This window comes from Apteryx mantelli, chromosome 5 (genome assembly GCF_036417845.1).
Source record: "Apteryx mantelli isolate bAptMan1 chromosome 5, bAptMan1.hap1, whole genome shotgun sequence".
Taxonomy (NCBI): Eukaryota; Metazoa; Chordata; class Aves; order Apterygiformes; family Apterygidae; genus Apteryx; species Apteryx mantelli.
This window is the reverse complement of record NC_089982.1, coordinates 59,102,060-59,119,984: the sequence shown is the minus strand read 5'-3', so window position 1 is coordinate 59,119,984 and position 17,925 is coordinate 59,102,060. Positions and strand designations below refer to the sequence as shown.

General features: G+C 40.1%; 1 protein-coding gene across 1 annotated transcript in view; it reads right to left on the bottom strand.

Moving 5' to 3' along the window:
* The window catches only part of GABRG1 (gamma-aminobutyric acid type A receptor subunit gamma1), a 62,876-nt gene extending 49,497 nt beyond the window's left edge, over positions 1-13,379 (bottom strand). The window contains exon 1 of the mRNA XM_067297161.1: positions 13,288-13,379. Coding sequence (XP_067153262.1) covers positions 13,288-13,379 — 92 coding nt within the window. The remainder of the gene's footprint in view (positions 1-13,287) is intronic.
* Positions 13,380-17,925: the final 4,546 nt, after the last annotated feature.

The following is a 17,925-nucleotide window of genomic DNA, read 5'->3' as shown; positions in this document are numbered from 1 at the left end:
ACAAGAAAGGGAGACTTCATTTCTTAACACGCTTGTTGTTAGAAGGCTTCAGCTAACCTCAAAGTCAACAGTAACTCCATGTATACAGTTAACAGTAATTAGGCAAAAAGTGCCCTAATTATGCTCTCTGTCCTTCAACTAATTGGACACATTACCATGACTAATAAATCCCTGTGCCCAAGTGACTAATGACTGAATAAGTCTTTTCAACATCAGGCAACATGTTCATCTTCAGACATTCATATCATAGGTCTTTGTTCTGCTTTAAATATGAGAAAAAACAATCAGATGAGCTTTAACTTGCAATTAACATCTGTCAGGTTATATAATGAAGTGAAAAAAATGGATATAGTGGGAGTGCTCCTAGTGCCATTTGCAGCATGAGTATCATTAAATATTACATGTGGAATTCCACGTACAGTATAAATAGGAGTATTTCAACAGAGCTAAGAATCAATTTAGTTGCCCACTCTCAGGCTCCTATTCCCACCCAATACATCCTAGTGTGCCCAAGACCTCCAAGTGGCATTGGCCTATGGGAATGGCATAGGGACACTTTTACTTAATTCCATGGGTCAGATACATCTTCTGAATAAAACCAGCACAATCCTATTTTACTCTAGAAACATTGCTAACTCTCCTCTTTGTCTGTTGATAAGTTACAGAAACAACAGCCTTACATAGAGCATCTCTCTCATTTCACCTTCTGAGAGGGGTTAGAAGATGAACAGAGGTCAAAGCTGAAGACAAAAGACGACTGTGCTTAAAGGGCAGGTATGAGAATATTCCCCTTTCCAAGAGACCAGTCTCAGTTCTGTTGTTCTGTGAGTGAAGTGGTTTATCAGCTAAAATACATGCAGACTCTGGCAAAAGAAAAGGAGAGGACAAGGGGAGGGAGTCAGTGCTTCATATGCCACAAGCAAGTAACACGGGGCAGGCATTAGCTATATTGAATGGGACCCAAGAGAGAAAGTGTAACTGACGCACCTGCTCCCAGCAGACGCGCCTTCCAGGCTTTTGGAAGATTGCATAATGACAGAGCACTACACAAAACTGAAAGTGGTCATGACATGATCTTCACAAGAATAAGGTTCACAAGAGAAAGTTAAAAAAATAGAAGATTCCACAATCAATAACTACACTCTTCTGCTTCTTACACCTAAGGTCCCAGCAGCCCGTACACTTTTGCCACATGCTACACAAGAAGCTAATGAAACACGAAGCATGCCTTAGGACAGCAGTTAGTCACTGCCTGGGCTTCCCAGCATATTACATTTAGGTAGTATAATACAATTTAACTTCTCTTTTCTAGTACTTTTTTTTAAGCACTAGTTTTTCAAATTTTGGACAAAGTGACAACGTTTCCCAAATTGTAAACATGGAAGAATATTTTGTTAGTAATAATACAACTTGAAAAGCTTTTTCAAATGCTGCATGTAATGAGACAACGTTTCATAACTCAGTCCAGACAACATTTTCAGGGAAGCAACTGCTTCCAACAAGTCAGGCACCTAACTAGACATTATCTTATTCCAGAACACTGAATATGATATGATTTTACACAATTTAAAAAGTATATTTTGTGGCCTGCCAGTCGGAGTTCAGATGTCAGATGACCTAGCCAAACTGCACACTTTAAAAAAAAGACCAAAAGCATTGCTAAAAAAAATCAAAATATGGACACTAACACCCCAACATCCAGCATCAGTTATTTTTACAGAAGCTGGTGATGATTGTAATTCTGAAGCTAAAAAGGAAGTTCTTAGACACGTGTCATGTGAACGACTAGGCAAAGGACTAGGTGTAGATGAAACACTGAACTCTAGAAGGATGGCAAGCCTAAGCAGTGCCTAGGACAGAAGAGATCATTACAGAAAGAGCAAAATGCAACTTCAACATGGTAGGATTGAGCAGTTATTCTTATGTGACCTATTTAAAATACATATTTAAATATTTTATTGGACCACCCTAAGGTAAAATAAGGACCCCAAACAGACTTGCAGTATCTTTCAGGATACAGCAATAGCAGCAGGTCCACATAGTCACAACTGTTAGAATAGGATACAGAATTAAATTTTTCTCCAAAGATTTTCTTGAAGGCTTTCTTCCACTGCTAACTATCAATACTGGATGGTTTAGACATCTCTCAAGATTCATCTTCCAAAATTGATGACTGACTTCACACTTATCTTGCTTTAACATCAGTTCCATGGAATTTCTGAAGAAGTGAACTCTCTTTTGCTTTTCATCATCAGCTTCTTCACTGGTAAACTTTATTCATCACAGAAAATTTCTGGAAAAATACTGTAACTGCAAGCAAAGAAAGGGCCCATACTTTAAAAAATGGTTAAAAAGATACGCTTAAAAAGTACATGGTGAGTGTCCAATTAAAAGGAATTCTGTTATTACGATGAGTCTAGTGATATTCTGTGTTGCTTTTGTCATAATCTCCCACTACTCCGTTTACAGTGCTGAGAAGATGCAAGTCAAGTGTCTCCATTCTGCTCAGTTCAGAATCAGATTTCATGGAAGAACCCATGCTAAAAAACAGTTGGTTGAGTCCACCTTTTGCCTTCAATATTTTATCAGGTATTTGTTGGCCCTCAATCTGTAGGAAATTGTCTTCAGTTTAAAATTCACTTTTAAATGCAGCTACTGTGAATATGTCTCCAGAAAGTATTACTTGCTGTCTCTAATCATGTGGGTTATACAGTTGCTGACATTGTATTCCTTCATATTCATTCTTCCTAAACTGGTTAGATGCTCATGACAAAACCAAAAAATCCAAAAATCAAAAACAAAAAATTCTTCCCCCACCCCCTTTTTATCTCTGGTGCTTTTAATAATCTATTTTCCCCTTTTTCTGCCTTGACACAGTCTTTAGCATGTTCTTCTGTGTGCCAATATGCATCTCTTTGCCCACAGAAGTATCTGTTGTTTTTTTTGGGGGGGGGGTTATTCCCTACACCCTTTTTTTTCCTCAATATACGTACCACATACCCTTAGGCTGATTCTTTTTCTGGACGTACATATTGTCTTGTTCTCTTCTCATTCTCCTACTTTAATCTCTTATTTCTCTGGCTATTCATAATTGCCTGCCCTATTTCCCCTTTCTCCTCTCCTTCCTCAGTTTCTACTGAAGGGATGAATCCGAACCTTAAGTCAGCAGCAAAATTATCAGGGAAGAATTCAAAAAAAATCCAGAGATATCCTTACTGTATAGAAAGAAACACAAGACTTTTAGGATAAGCTACATTTAAAAGTTCTTTTAGTATTAAATAAGCAAAGCATTGTTTAAAAAATGAACAATCATAGCCCTAACAGAACAAAAGCAGGTATCTCAACAAAAGCAGCTCTCAACCTGTAGTGAAAAGTGTTGCCTACATATTTTAGTGTTTAGACTATCAGACTTGTGGTATCTTAATGTATATCACAAGCATCAGATGATCAAGCTCTTTTGAGTCATTACAGCTTTGAAGTACATCTCTAAAAGATATGAAACATTTTCTCCCACACACAATAAGTTCAGTATAATTAATTTTAGTCACAGCAAGACCTTCACTTGAAAGCATTATCACATTGCTTATAAAATGATCTTCAATATGTCTGTGAAAATAATATAACAAATACTAATCTGAACAGAAATAACTGACCAATACAACCAGACTTAACTCCAAGCACTTAACAAAGGCACAACCTGACTGCAAAGAACAGTTCCAGAAATGTGAATTTTTGAACTTAGAACAACAGGTATTATTAAAGCTAAGATATGTCACAGAAGAACAATTTTGTTCTGAGATCAACACAAATTGGTCTCCTCCCATGTCAGCTTTCAAAAGATACTATATACTATTTGAAATGACACTGGGTCAAATTTGTTTTTCTCATTTCAAATGGCTTGAAAGATCTCACGAAAATTATCATTCGGATCCAAAGCACTGCAGCTATTACTTATCAATTTCCACCAGTCCTCTCATATAATACATAATTAATTTCTCTCCTTGAAAGTTCATCCAAATATTGATATACTCAAACTAGTTTAATAGCTGCCTCTACTCCTACCAACTTAACAGTCCAGAAATCAATTGAAAATTTTCCTCATGTCTGTCTATCCATATATAGGTAATTCTCTATGCCTGTTCAGAACTGCTCAATTCTCAAACATATTCAGCTTCCTTAATAGAGTGATCTCACCTTGACTACCTTAATAAAAATAGCTCTTTACTACCACGTGTGGTCACAAAAACCTTTATTCCCAGTTTTGTTGATCTGCTAGGGACAATTACCTGTTTCTGCACCCACCTCTTCTATACTGTGCAATAGGGAGCAAGAACCCTGCATGAATAAGGGAGCAAACCATACTGGAAAAAAGTTAACTCCTACCTTTTTCACAGAATCACGTACTTTACAAGGGACCTTGGAAGTTCAACTTCTACTCAAAGCAGGGCCAATATTGAATTCAGACCAGGGTGCTTAGAGCTTAGTCCAGTTGAGCCTTAGTAACCTTCAAGGACAAAGAACCCACAAGCACACCTGACAACTGGCTCCACAGCTTAATTACCAACACAATGAATTTTTTTTCCCTTAAACCTAGCTGGGACTTCCTTTGTTTCCATTCATGACCATTCTCTTATTCTTCCACCTTCCACCTCAGTTAAGAGCCTGGCCCTGTCTTCTCAATCACCTCCCCATAAGTACTGGGGGGCTGCGGTTGGATCACCCCCCAAAGTCATCCCTTCTCCAGCCTCGACGAGTCCAGTTCCTTCAGCTAGTCCTCTGAGCAAGTGCTCAAGGCCCAACCATCTTGGCAACCCTCCACTGAGCTCACTCCAGTAGACCCAAAACTCGATGCAATATTCTAGATGTGGTCTCGTGAGCGTTGAGCAGAGCACTTCCCTCAACCTACTGGCTGCGCTTCTGTTGATGCCCAGGAGGCTGTTGGCCCTCTTTGCCACCGAGGCACACATCTGGCCTATGCTCAGCTTGCTGCCCACCCCAAACCACAGGTCCTTTCAGCTGCTCACCAGCCAGCCCATTCCCACCCTGTACTGTTGCAGGGGTTCTTCCTTCCCAGGTGCAGGACTTTACATTCACCCTTGTTGAATTTCATAATGTTCCTGTTTGCCCATTCCCCAGCCTGTCTAGCTCCCTCTGAATGGCAGCCCTGCCCTCAAGCATATCAGCTAGGTAAAAACAGTCTTTCAGCAGGGGAAGAAAAGTGTCTTCAGCAAAGGCTGTGATAATATCATTATTCTTGACGCTACATGTATCTCTTGTTCCATCCCAGACAACAGAGGAAATAGGACACATTTCTCACTTCTACTCTTCACTCGCATCAATTATTCCATGTTCTGATTACAGACTTGCAGAACGTTGTGTGTGGTTTTTTTTGACTAACAAAAACTCTGTAGCTTATTGATCATAACACCCACATTTGCAGTGCAAGTAGACCTCCTCCTTTGTTCTGAGAAAATCATTACTACAGTATCTTAAAGCAGTCCTTTGCCTAGAAAGGTATTTGAAAGTACCCATTATCTTCAGCAAGTAGGACCTTCCTTTTTTCTAATACAAACATTTCTAATGCTGTTTGAAAAATTAGTAGGGGCCCTTATGCCAACTATATTTTAATCTTAAAGATCAAGAGAATTTTGCAATTGTGAAATTCTTTAGAAAAATATACATTGATTTTCTTCCATAAAGTGTCTTCTAAGGAAAGCTTTCCAGCTATTACATACAACAGGAACATAAAGCAGACATTAAAAAGAAATATTTCTAACCTGCACTGCCTTGACTGAAACTGAAGTGTATGTCCACTCAAATTCCTTTTGGAGACTTATTTCAGATGGATTTGAATGAAACCTAGCAATGTAGATTGGCAAGTCTCCTAACAGTTTAACTTCCTTCTGAAGCTCTCATCTGTCACACAGAAATAACACCACTTTCTGAAATCTTACCTCAGTTTTGGGTTTTGGCCAAACCTTGTGATCAAGTAATTAAAATGTAAACAGCGACATTCTACTGCTCATCCAGACCAAACAGAGGGGAATAAGTGGAGATTCAGAGAATGGAAGATAAAAGTGTTATCATACTAATTATAGAGTCTAAGCAGATATAACCAAAAAGGGACAAATGGTATTAAATAAGGGACAAAATATCCCAAAACTACTAAGGACATGATGATGAAGAGACATCACCACCTTGGATATCTGAAACATGTACTATCTACAACACTATCAGATCTGGAAGTTTCAGACTAAGATCATCACACGAAGACATACACACATAAATCCATGTGACACATGTCAGTGCCCAGTTCAAGAGACTGAAGATTTGTATCTACACTTGACTGATGAACGGTTAATTATCTTTGAGTTCAGAGTGAACTGATATACTGTTGATGGGTTAAGTGCCTTGAATCAAAAAACACTTTCCTGAGTAGAACTAGACCTAAAACAAACCTAACATAAAAAATACAAAGAGATCCATAACGTCACTAAAAAAGTTACCCTAATTAAATGCCACCTCAGAATCACTACAATACTCATCAAATTGCAAAATTGACTTAGTTAGATTTCAACATTAAAATGTCACCAGGACCTCAAGAAATACATGAAATGAACTCTCCTTATGGGGTGCTTTCAGTGATTTAAGCCACTGGTATTCCAACATACTTCTGTGAACTTTTGTACTAACACAACTCATTGCATATTTCCTGCAAAATCTACAGATAACTAGGAATCTACCACAGCCCTTAAAAAAAAAAAAAAAAAAAAAACTTTTTTTCCAAAATACTTCCCAATTCAGGAACTCACCTGAGAAGGTTAAGATTCTTCTCCCACAGGGGGCAAAGAAATACGTATAGACCAAAAGTAGCAACAGAATCTAATACTTTCACCGCACTGTGCACCACAATTGAAGCACATAGGTGAATTCGGCTCAAAATCATTCAAAACACCCATACAGCTACAATAACTACACAATGACAACCTGTCCCCAAGAGAAATATGGTGAATAGGCTCTACTGAAATTGTAGCGTAATTGCTATAAGACAATTATGGACTAATCCAAAAGTCAATGACACTAATGAATTATTTTACAAAGAGGCAAATGTACTCTGTAAGGGCTAATGATGATACCTCAACCATGTAATAAAAATCTCTCTCTGCGAGCAAAATTCTCTCTCCTTCAACATAATTTACTGTGTAGCAAATATAACATGCATCTTTTACAATGGAAGTATCTTTTTATGGAAGTATCTTTTTATGGAAGTATCTATAACAAAAGTATCTTTTTCCACCTCTTGTCAGAGGGTGAATGAAATTTATGGCAGACAGAGATGTCTCCTGTTGGATGTAACCTGCAGGCCATCAGTTGGATGGCTTTAATTGAAAAAGCAAGATCCTGAGATATAGGTTCATAGCTTACTTGAAGGAGCTCTGGAAACAATCCTGTATATATTCTTATGCTGGTGAGATCAAGTATGTTTCTCCCCCAAGGAAAATATTGGGGGTATTTTATTTTTAAAAACATCTACATAATTTATTCTGCCATGTAAATGTGGTACTGGACAACAAAGAAAAAAAAATTCATGATTTATAACAACAGAGTTAGCAATCTAAATTAATACTTAATACTACAACTTTTCCTAATATAAATTCCACTCAGCTGAATTTTATTCTGAAAGATAAACTGGAGTATAATATTAAATTAATAAGAAGAACACTTAATCCCTCATGATACACTGCCTTAAATAAGAATAGAACTACATTATATCAAAGGAATAACAATCAGCTACTTTTTAGACCTCAAATAATTTAATTCAATGGGGATGTGTCTCATGTTATCTATTTATCAGTATGTTTATCTGTCTTCCTGAAAACCAGAAAAATAAAAAAAGGATGTAAATTTAGGAACAAAGAAAGCCATTCACATCTTACTAGAGATCAGGAATGCAGCGACACTGAAAAGGATTTGAGGATCAAGGCAGAAAGCAAAAAGAACATGAGGAACACTGGAGCAGTACCAGAGCTAATCCTGGAATATATTATCTGAGAAGTATTAAGCAAGAGTAAGGAAGTAATATTTTGAGTGTATATGCCATTAGCGAGGCTAACATTTGTATAATCTGTCCATTTTTGAGGTCTGACTTCAAAAAGAATGTTGAAAAATTCAAAAAGGTTACAAAATGGCTAAACAAATAATTCAATATTTGCTGAAGAAATTTAAGTAGCTCAGTTTACTCACCCAAGAGAAAATGTAAGCTGTGACCAGGTTGCCTCTTAAATTACATATACCAAGGAAATACTTCTAACAGTAGATGGTAGGAAAGTATAGGGTAAATCCAATTCAATGGAAAATTCTAGTCTGCATGGAATATCACGGATTGTGACACACTTGTATAAAACTTTCCTTTTGGACTAGAACATCCATTTCGTAGCAACTGCTAGGCATATAACTGAATAGCAGCTTCTCTTTTCTGGGAGGTAAAGAGGTTTCTCTGAGAGAGGAGCTAATCTACAATATATTATGAAAAGACTAGACTGGAAAGAGAAAGACAGTAGAACACTTTCTGACTGAAATGCTGAATTCTTTAAGAGTTTTCAGGATTAATTTGAGGTGCTCCGAGTTTTATTCCAGGAAAAACTCAGTGGAGGCATACTGGACAAGGAAGAGCTTTGATGACTGGTTTCCCTATCGAAGACCAACTGACTATAGCAGGCTGATGTCTACCCGGAGAGGTGGTACTGAGAAAAATTTTGACTTTTTCCACTAGCAGAAAGACACTTTCAATGGCTGGAAGCTAACAACTCAGTCTAGAAATAAGGCAAAATAATTAACTACAGCAGCAGCTCTGGATTCCTCCTCAGCAAATCTTTACAGAGGCACTTACAACAGCTACACTGAATGAACCCAAAGTTCTGCAGCTTTATTTATTCTGATGTCAGACTGGATTATCACAACGGATACTACAGACTTGAAGATCTACAAATGAAAGCATATATTAGAAACTATTTCTTTTCATCTTTGCCATATCACTGATATTATCCTCTCTTTCAAAGCAAGATCCCTTCTGGTCAACTCCTGATGACATTTCTAGGCTCTTTAGCTCCCTGTACTACTTCAGTGTTGTCACTTGACTTACTCATTTAGGTTTAGATTATATAGAATCAGGATCCTGCAAAGGCCAGTAGGCCACTGGGTTCATGACACTATTTTCAGACTTATTAAAAGCATTTGTGTGTAAAACTGCAGAATCAAGACTTCAGTGTCGTCTCCAGATTAGTTCAATTGCATCTGAATTTCTCCTCCTTACAAATTGTTGCCATTAACTGAAATTGTTAAGAAAAAAACCTAGAGTCGCTGTCATCCACCACCCTTTGAAAGGTGCCTGTCAGCGCTACAAACTGCCATTTATAATTATCACTTCTCTCTGTCACTCTTTACTAAGTATTTGAAGATATTATTTTTTTTACCCAAGTACATGCTCAATTTACTATGCGGGGCAAGAGACGCTTATGCAGGTAATTAAAAAAACCTGCGTACTCCCCTTTCATAGGGGAGAAATGACTCTTTGCTCATCTTGAGAGAGCTGTTTCTTTGCTCTTCTATGAATTCAACATGTGTGACTTTTTCTATATATAACAGCACAAATTAGGGCAATTCACCTTCCAGGCAACAGGGCAGGCGCCAAGGTACCCCATTCTCCCCATTTAAGTAGTCCCGCCTCCTGCACATAGAAACTAGCTGTTGTATTATATTCAGACTATTACATATCCTCTGCAGCTTCAAACAGAAACCACTGGTCCCTACCCCAGGTAACTTACACTGTGGCCAGACTTGTGTATCCATGAAAAAGTTTGACCAAAGTCAGTGAGTGTTTACCTGTACCCTTTTCTGTCTAGCTCAGAGAGACTGGAACCAGTAGCAAGGGTGTTCTTGTTAACAAGAGATACTTCTAACAAACAGAAAGTTAGAAGTAATTCAAAATGTAGTGTAATTTACTATAAGCGCCTTTTCTTTAAGTTTGTTATAATTTGAAAATTTCCTTTAAATCCATTTTAAGAAAAGTAAAGAGAATATGTACAAACAATAGAAGTACCTCACAATATTTAACTATGTCTAGCTAAACTGTATACCTACAACATAAAATATTAATAAACTGTTAATAAAATAAGCTTGTTTTAAAACTATTGGGGCTGTTAAAATAACAGATTCATTTTTATCATCACTCTCGTGTGTTTTGTTCATAATGTGGCAGTGAAGAAAAAAACATCACAAATGTTCACACGAAACACCAAACCACTATTATCAAGCATTAAGAAACCCATGTTGTCATGACAGGCTTAACTTTGATCCAGGAATTTACACAAGAAGAAAACGTAGGCCATATTATGTACATAATTTCCTAAGAGATACTTTGAAATAGAAAAGAAAATATGAGTTGAAATCTGTATCTGCTGACAGTTACATTTTGATAGAACATTTATAACTGCTTTTTAAAACATTAGGCTAAAAACTAACGAGAACGTACTGTAAAATTAAGTCAAGCTTACAGCATATTGTTATGGAGGCTAACCGACATATCATTTAAAGATGGTATAAATTAAAAGAAATACTACAGCTGTTTTATACCTGTGCCTTTAGATTACTGATAAATAACATTGATTATATTGTCAGCTGTTATGGTCTCCCTATGAAATATCTATTTATTTGAGCTCAATAATAATGAGTTTGCTGAATATTTAGGACTTCAGTGACTGTTGGGTAACTATTTTTTTCCCTACAGGGTCAGCATGTACCCTACGGAAACACTCAGAGCCTTAATTCTGTCACAGATGAGATGCCAGCAATGGAACGTACCTCCTTCAAAATACAGACTCGTGAAGTTCCAACAAGTACATAGGGAATTATGGTCTGTTTGTGGTGTGAGAGTGCAGAATTAGGGGAAAACAAGTGTTTTATGGACTTTTATGCAGTTTTCAACTGCACCAAGTTCCCTTTGCTGCAAGAAGTTTGGACTAATGTTACACTACAGCTTTTGGGGCAGTACACTAAAGGGGATGAACTCTTGGTTGGAGTCAGCTTTTTATATCCTTATTTAGTTTCAGTTCCACTTTTTACATCCAAAGTAACTTTTACTCACACTCAAGACAATACAGTTTCTGTGTAAAAGCATACTAGAAGTTGTGCAATTTGCAACCTTTTAAAAGCGTGTGTTGTAAGAAGAGTTGGCTCTTACAGGACATTTTTGGAAAAACAACTAGAATTGATGCAGTCTGGTCTATTCTTGAAAAGAGCATTACTTCCCTGTGTTTCAATACGAACTTCAAGGGAAAGTTCATATTCCTGTACTTTGGCTGAAAGTACAGGAAAGAACACCAAGAGGCAGAAAAATGTTTCTCTCCTGCTTGGTGGCAGGCTGCTAAAGGGCTCTAGAGCTCCAGAGTTCCAGGGCTCTCTGCAAACATCACTGAGTTGTAATGAATTACACACCAGAGAATCAGGATTCAAAAAACATGTTCATTTGTGGTCACTTAAAAAAAAAAGAAAAGAGAGAGAGAGAGAAAGGGAAAGAAATCTCAACAACCACCATTTTCCCATGTAGTCTCAACAAGCCTGAAAATAGTTGATTCAGATATATGGATATTTATACTGAAGGCTCCATTTTATCTGAGATGTTCTGAAGCATAAAATAAAAAAATGCATAAAAGTTACCCCTTTCTCCCACTGAAGACTTATCAACTTTTTTTTATAAATGCTACCATTAATAACATCTATACATAATAAAGAAATCTATACCTACTCCTGTAATCACTACCATACTTTGACAAATGAAAAAATATTTCATTTGTAACTTTTTTTTTAGTTATTTCTCATCCCTTGTAACTCTTTGACTGATAAATTAGCATGCATATTCTTTTCTCTGAAAACACTTGATAATTTCTTTCATACCTGAGGTACAATATGTTCATTAAGAAACATTCTGAAGATGCACAGCTGCACTGGTATAATTTCCATCAATGCTTTTGAAAAATATTACCATAATATGCCAAGATTTTAAAAGACACAGATTAAGACAAGTATAATCAGTAGTGTTTCTAACTGGGATAATGCAGCAGCCCTCTGAAGATGAGAGATGAGCTGAGATCAACACACTTCACACAGACTGATAAATGATCATTCAGGGGGTGGGGGCAAGGTGGGTCCTACATTCAAATGGATTTTTTTTAATACTGAATGGGATTTTTACCACTTTCCATACTACACATCTGCTATATCCTCTTGGAATGATAATTTAGTTTACTGTTAGGAAGAAAGATACACTAGGCAACAGCCAGTTCCCCTTTCAACATTGCCTTGTGAATTTTATGAAAGTATAACCTGTGGAATGATGCATAGTACCTCTGAATTATTAAAAGAGATGAATGATCAGATTGCTTTTTGTACAATGTTTATGGATACGAAGAACACGCTTACATGACAGTACTGAACTGTTTATTCAGAGCCCTTAGGATCAATTTTGTAACTTCCTTAAAATGCACATTTTCATCTTTATGGACTTCAGCAGCTCCTTGGCTCTATCCCCCACGTGGGCCCAATCCTGCTCCTGAAGGCTAGAGAGCCACTGACTTCAGCTGTGCAGGATCAGGCTCCCCAGCTGCACACACAGGGCAAGGCAGCGCGGTGAAAAAGTAAAAACACAACAAGCAGCGCCAAGATGTTTAGAGCAACTCTGCGAGCCTAAGACTTCCCTCGAACAAACGACCAGCTTACAAACTGGCTGCCAAACCAGCTGTTTTGAAACCCGAGCCTTTTCTTTGAGCACCAGGAGAGCAGACTGATACTGGCCAGAGAGCGGAGATGTGCTTGTATCGTGAAGGGAACCGAGCCAGCAAATGCAGAACAGCTTGTTGCGCCTCGGATGCAGACGGCAGCCCGACACGCGGCCGCCGAGCCCCGCAGCGCCGCGCCGGGCCCTCCGCGGAGCCCGCGTCGTGCCGCCCCCACACAAGTTGCGCGCGGAGCGGAGCGCTAAACGGCGCGGGACTGCGCGGCTGCGGCGAGCAACGGAGCGGCACGAAGTTTGACTTCGCCGGGGCCGGCAGCGCCTGCGGAGCGCCAAAGCGGCGACAATTTTTTTAAGTTTTCCAGCGCGCAGCACGCCCTCTTCCCCCCCCCCCGCCCCCCGCGGCCGGGACCCCCGAGCTCGGCCGCGGGGCGGCGCGCAGGGAGTCGGGGCGGGGGCGCGGGGCGGATGCGGGCGCGGGGCCACCCCGCCGTACTCACCCGCTGCCCAGGCGCACGGTCAGCAGCAGCAGCAGCAGCCGGGCCCCGTGGCGGCGGCTCCACAGGGGCGCGGGGCCCCCCCACGGGTCCATGGGCGGGAAGTCGCGCTCTCTTTTCCCCGAGTTTTCTCCGGCGAAGCTGGGGAACAGCGACCCTGCCAATCCCACCGTCCCCCCGGCACACGAGAGGCAGAGGGAGGGGAGGGGAAGGGAGAAATAAATAAATAAAACACCCAAACAGGTAGGCTAGGAAGCCACTCCGCACGGAGCGGGCAACTCGGCCAATAGCCTCATCAGGTTGCTCCATAAATTATCCTAAAAACTGCCGGGCGAATCAACCCCTAGCGGAGGAGGAGCCTCCTTTACTAGAAGGGAAACATGCTTGGGAGAAAGGGTGGCATTTATTTGTTGTTTTTTTTCCTCCAAAGAGGAAAATAAAATGGATCTTATACATATAAATGTTTAAAGCTACTCATATATATAAAATGTGTATTTTAAAGCTACTCAGAAGGCAGCTTGCAGTTTGAGAAGAGCACCTCGGCCCTTCCTGCGGAGACCCTTAGCGGGGAGGAGAAGCGCCGGGGGCCGCGCTTGCAAACCCGCGGGGGCTGCGCGGCCCCGAGCCGAGCCATCTGCGCCCGGCACCACCCCGCAGGCGGCCGGTTTGGGGAGGGCGGCACCAGACCCTCCACCCCGCGGCCCCTAAAGCTGTGCTGGAGGAAGATACTTGCTTTGCACGCAAGTGCCGCCGCGGGGACTCCGCGCACCCGTGAAACGAGATCCGCGCGAGCCTGGCAGCTGCGGGCAGCTCTGCGCGGCCGCGCAGGGCGCCGGCGGCGGGGGGAGGAGCGGGCGGTGTGCGACGCTGCAGTGCATCGCCCGCTCCCGCCCCCCCGCCGGCGCGCTCCGCGGCCGCGCAAGCGAGGAGCTCGCCACAAAATGCAGAAAAGCCCCCCGGATTTTTCCCTGCTGCTCCCCCTCGGGAGAGCTGCGGAGAAAAGTAGCCAAAGAAAAACCCGAGGCAGGAAAAACCCACCGCCGGGGCGGTGGCCGAAAGACGCCGGAGTCCCGTGCCTGCGGCCGTGCCTGCCCCGACGGCGCGGCCGCGGCCGGGTCCCGGCGAGGCTAACGCTTAAGTAAAGGTTATTTCCTCGCATGGCGCCAGGCTGCCGTTTGCGGGCAGTGGGACACACCTGAACCTATCCCAAAACAGGTCCCTGGCGCTGGAGATGGCCCAACTGGCTGCTCTGTGTGGGGCACTTCTGGAGTAATCTGCTTCGCTAGATTATCAGCGTGAGGAGTAAGCCATTTTATTATCATCATCATTATCCTTTGAGACAAATCTGACTGTATTGCAATTTAAATACTCTCCCATTCTGTGGTTATTATGATGAAAGATTGTTTTGGGTTCTCCTGCTTCTTTACATGTCATCATTTGATTATTATTTAAAATATACAGTTTACATCTGCTTTAATGGTTAAAAAAATTCACCACGCTTCGGAGAGCTGCAGTACATTAAGTGAAAATTCAATGACTTGAAAATTAATAGCCAGTCCTAGGGGTACTGGCAGAAGGTAAAGGCACATATTATTGTATGACCTGAGATCTCTTTATTGGTGGATTAACACAGCAGGCAGTGTTCTAGCATGATGACAGAGGCATGAGCTCAGAGGAGAGAATATGCATTTATTATAGAATAAGTACAGAAGCAGCTCTGCTGCTGCAGCTGGTAGCACTGACTCCAAGAGGCAGGTTTGCTGTCCCCCTTCAGCAACAAGCAAACAGCCCATCTCCAAGTCCCTTTCTCTCTGGGAGGTCCTTTTGCCCAGGAAATACCCATGCTCCTTAGGGTCACTATGGATCGATCTATCAAATTGACTGCATTTTGCAAAATATGCAAGGAAGTCATCTTCTGCCTTTGCATTTGGATGTTTATGGAACCATTAAGACTCTTGCTATTGCATAAAATTTTATCCTTGTCATTAAAATATATCATATACCTAATATGACGATTGAGAATGTTTGACATAAGAAGTTTAAGGGTACTTGCAGCATTGCAAGACAACTTCTTTCTACCTGAGCAGTCTGGAACATCAATTTAAAACACTAGCAATTTCACCCCTATGTAGGAGGTCCAGCAGCTTGCTAGCACTGAATAAGGTGGAGGATTACAGCTAAAACAGCACATAGCATGAACAGTGAGAACATAAAATGAACATAGGTTTGTAAGAGGTTTCATTTTCATCTGATTTCTGGGCTTGGAACGCTAAGGTACATAAAGGCGCCATTAAAAATAATTGAACATAAAATCAACACCAATGATATTACTCAAATGATACAAAACCAAAGATGATATCTTCTATATCTGCCACCAGGACAAGCTGGTTTCAGATAGCACTAAATCTACTTTTTTTCTTGTACTTTAATTTAACCTGCAGAAATTCATCTTAGAAGGAAGAAGAGAATATTCTATGAGTAAGTAAAATATTTTATGAAAATCAGATATAAAAAATTTGAAGAGCAAGTAAAAATAATAATTCAAAAATTCTTAAACTTTATCAGAAAAAGCAACCTGCCGGGGGGGGGGGAATCTTCTCAGGTTTTCTGGAAACCTAGGGAGCAAAAGAAGCAGTAAAGGAAAATTACAAAATGGGAGAGAGGATATTGACGGAAAGCTGGGGAAGTTACCTTAACCCAGATGAGTGTCAAAAGAAGGAGATGGTGAAGCTGAATAATAAACTAAATAACAATGAGTTGCCAAAACTGACTGGTATTCATCAGCCACTTGATATTGGAGCAGCTGACCTAAAAACAATATTTAAATTCTCAGTAAAATCATCATCTCCAGCTGAGAGTGGGAGGGCTGTGCACTTACCTTTACAAAAAGAACAGAGTTGGAGAAAGGGGTCAACAGTGGAATTTCAGGCCTAATAGGCATTACTTCAGAAAAAGCAAAATGAACAGTGTTAATGTACAAGTAAAATTGCTGGATTCAGATCATTATTATTAAAGAGACACCATCCAGAATGGATTTGCAAAGGAAAACCAATGTCTCTCTAATCTAACTCCTTCAGTCATATTTAATGAATCTGTGAACAGAAGAACAGGGCTGCATAATTTACGATCTTTCAAGAACTTTTTAAGTCTATCGGTTAATTGTTAAAGGAGCTGTGTAGTTATAGGGCAAGAGGACAGTAATGCCATCTTTTAGAAACTGCTTAATACTACTATCAGAATGGTCAACTTTCCGTGTTACAATGGTGAATGGGGGTTATCACAAATCTGCTCTTGGGATGATTTTACTTAATTGACTTCTCATTGAAGCAATTGTTTTAAAGACAAGAAGTAGCAAAATTTGCAGATTAAAGTTTTAGTTGAGTTGAGACTCTGTAAAAAATAAAAGATATTGATAAATTCATCAGAACTAAGAAAGTGAACTGTAAAATGGGAAGTGATGGCATGTTGGCAAATACCATGTGGTCTATTGTTTTTCCAGAAAAAGAAAGCTAGCTCAAGGGCTGAATTTGGTAAAGATTTTATGTACCTAAGTATGAAATTGCAGCCCAGCTCTCCACTCTGCTACTACTTAATACCGGAAGTTCCAGAGGAAGCATGCATTTTTAACTCTTAAATTTCTCCAGGATTGTAGAGCAGCACCGTTATAGGCATCCAGAAGAGCACATGCATCTGAGCAGCTCAGCAGCTAGACCCTGGCTAAGCTCATCTGATATCTTTCTCCACCCTCAGTCATTGTGGAGTGCAATATAATAGGATAAGGCTCCTCACAATGCAATGTAAAAGTCCTTTAAAACCACAGTCAGGGTAAGTGGCCCCTTTCCTAACTTCTTAAAAGAATGAGAATTGATTTGGATTCCATGCAAAGACACCTAACTCTCTGGCATTGTAAAAGGAGTAAAGACACTTTGCACAAGCTTGTAATTTCCAGTCTGCATGCCAGCTATTCAACTTTTAGGTACCTACAATCTGTAATGCTTTTAAAATGATATGAGAAAGATCTTTCTTGCTTAAAGCCCAAGTCAGAATAGAAGGAGGAAAATTAAAAAAAAAAAAGTTAACACCACTGTATTTTGCACCTGGGAACCTTCACCCATTGAACTGAAAAATATTTTGGTCTTTTGAAATTTAATTGTTGAAGATCACAGAGGAACCTAAAAACACCTGTATGTAATCTGTAGTTGATATCACACTTCTGCAGTATTTCTCTGGGACTTTCCTGATGGGAACATGTGAAACTTGATGGCAGGTTTGAGTGCCTACCTACCACTTCCAGTGCATAAAGAGTTCTGAAAATCTAGCCCTAATGGGCTGGCATCTTTATCCACTATGCCTGAGGGAAGTTAGCAGTCCTTATTCCTGCAGTATATGTAAGAAGCAATTATCCTCCTGAGAGCAAAGTCCATCTGTGCCAAGAGAGGGAAGAGAAAAGATTACTGTGTTACATTCTCCACACAAAAAAATACATATATATATATATATATATACACATAATAGCAAAAGCTCAAGGACTGTTGTGGCCATGTCAGAAGGGTAGATTCAAATTTACTTAACACATTCCTGGTGAAGTTACATATGCAAATCCTAATTGTGAATGCACAAGGCAATTTCCCATGTGTACCC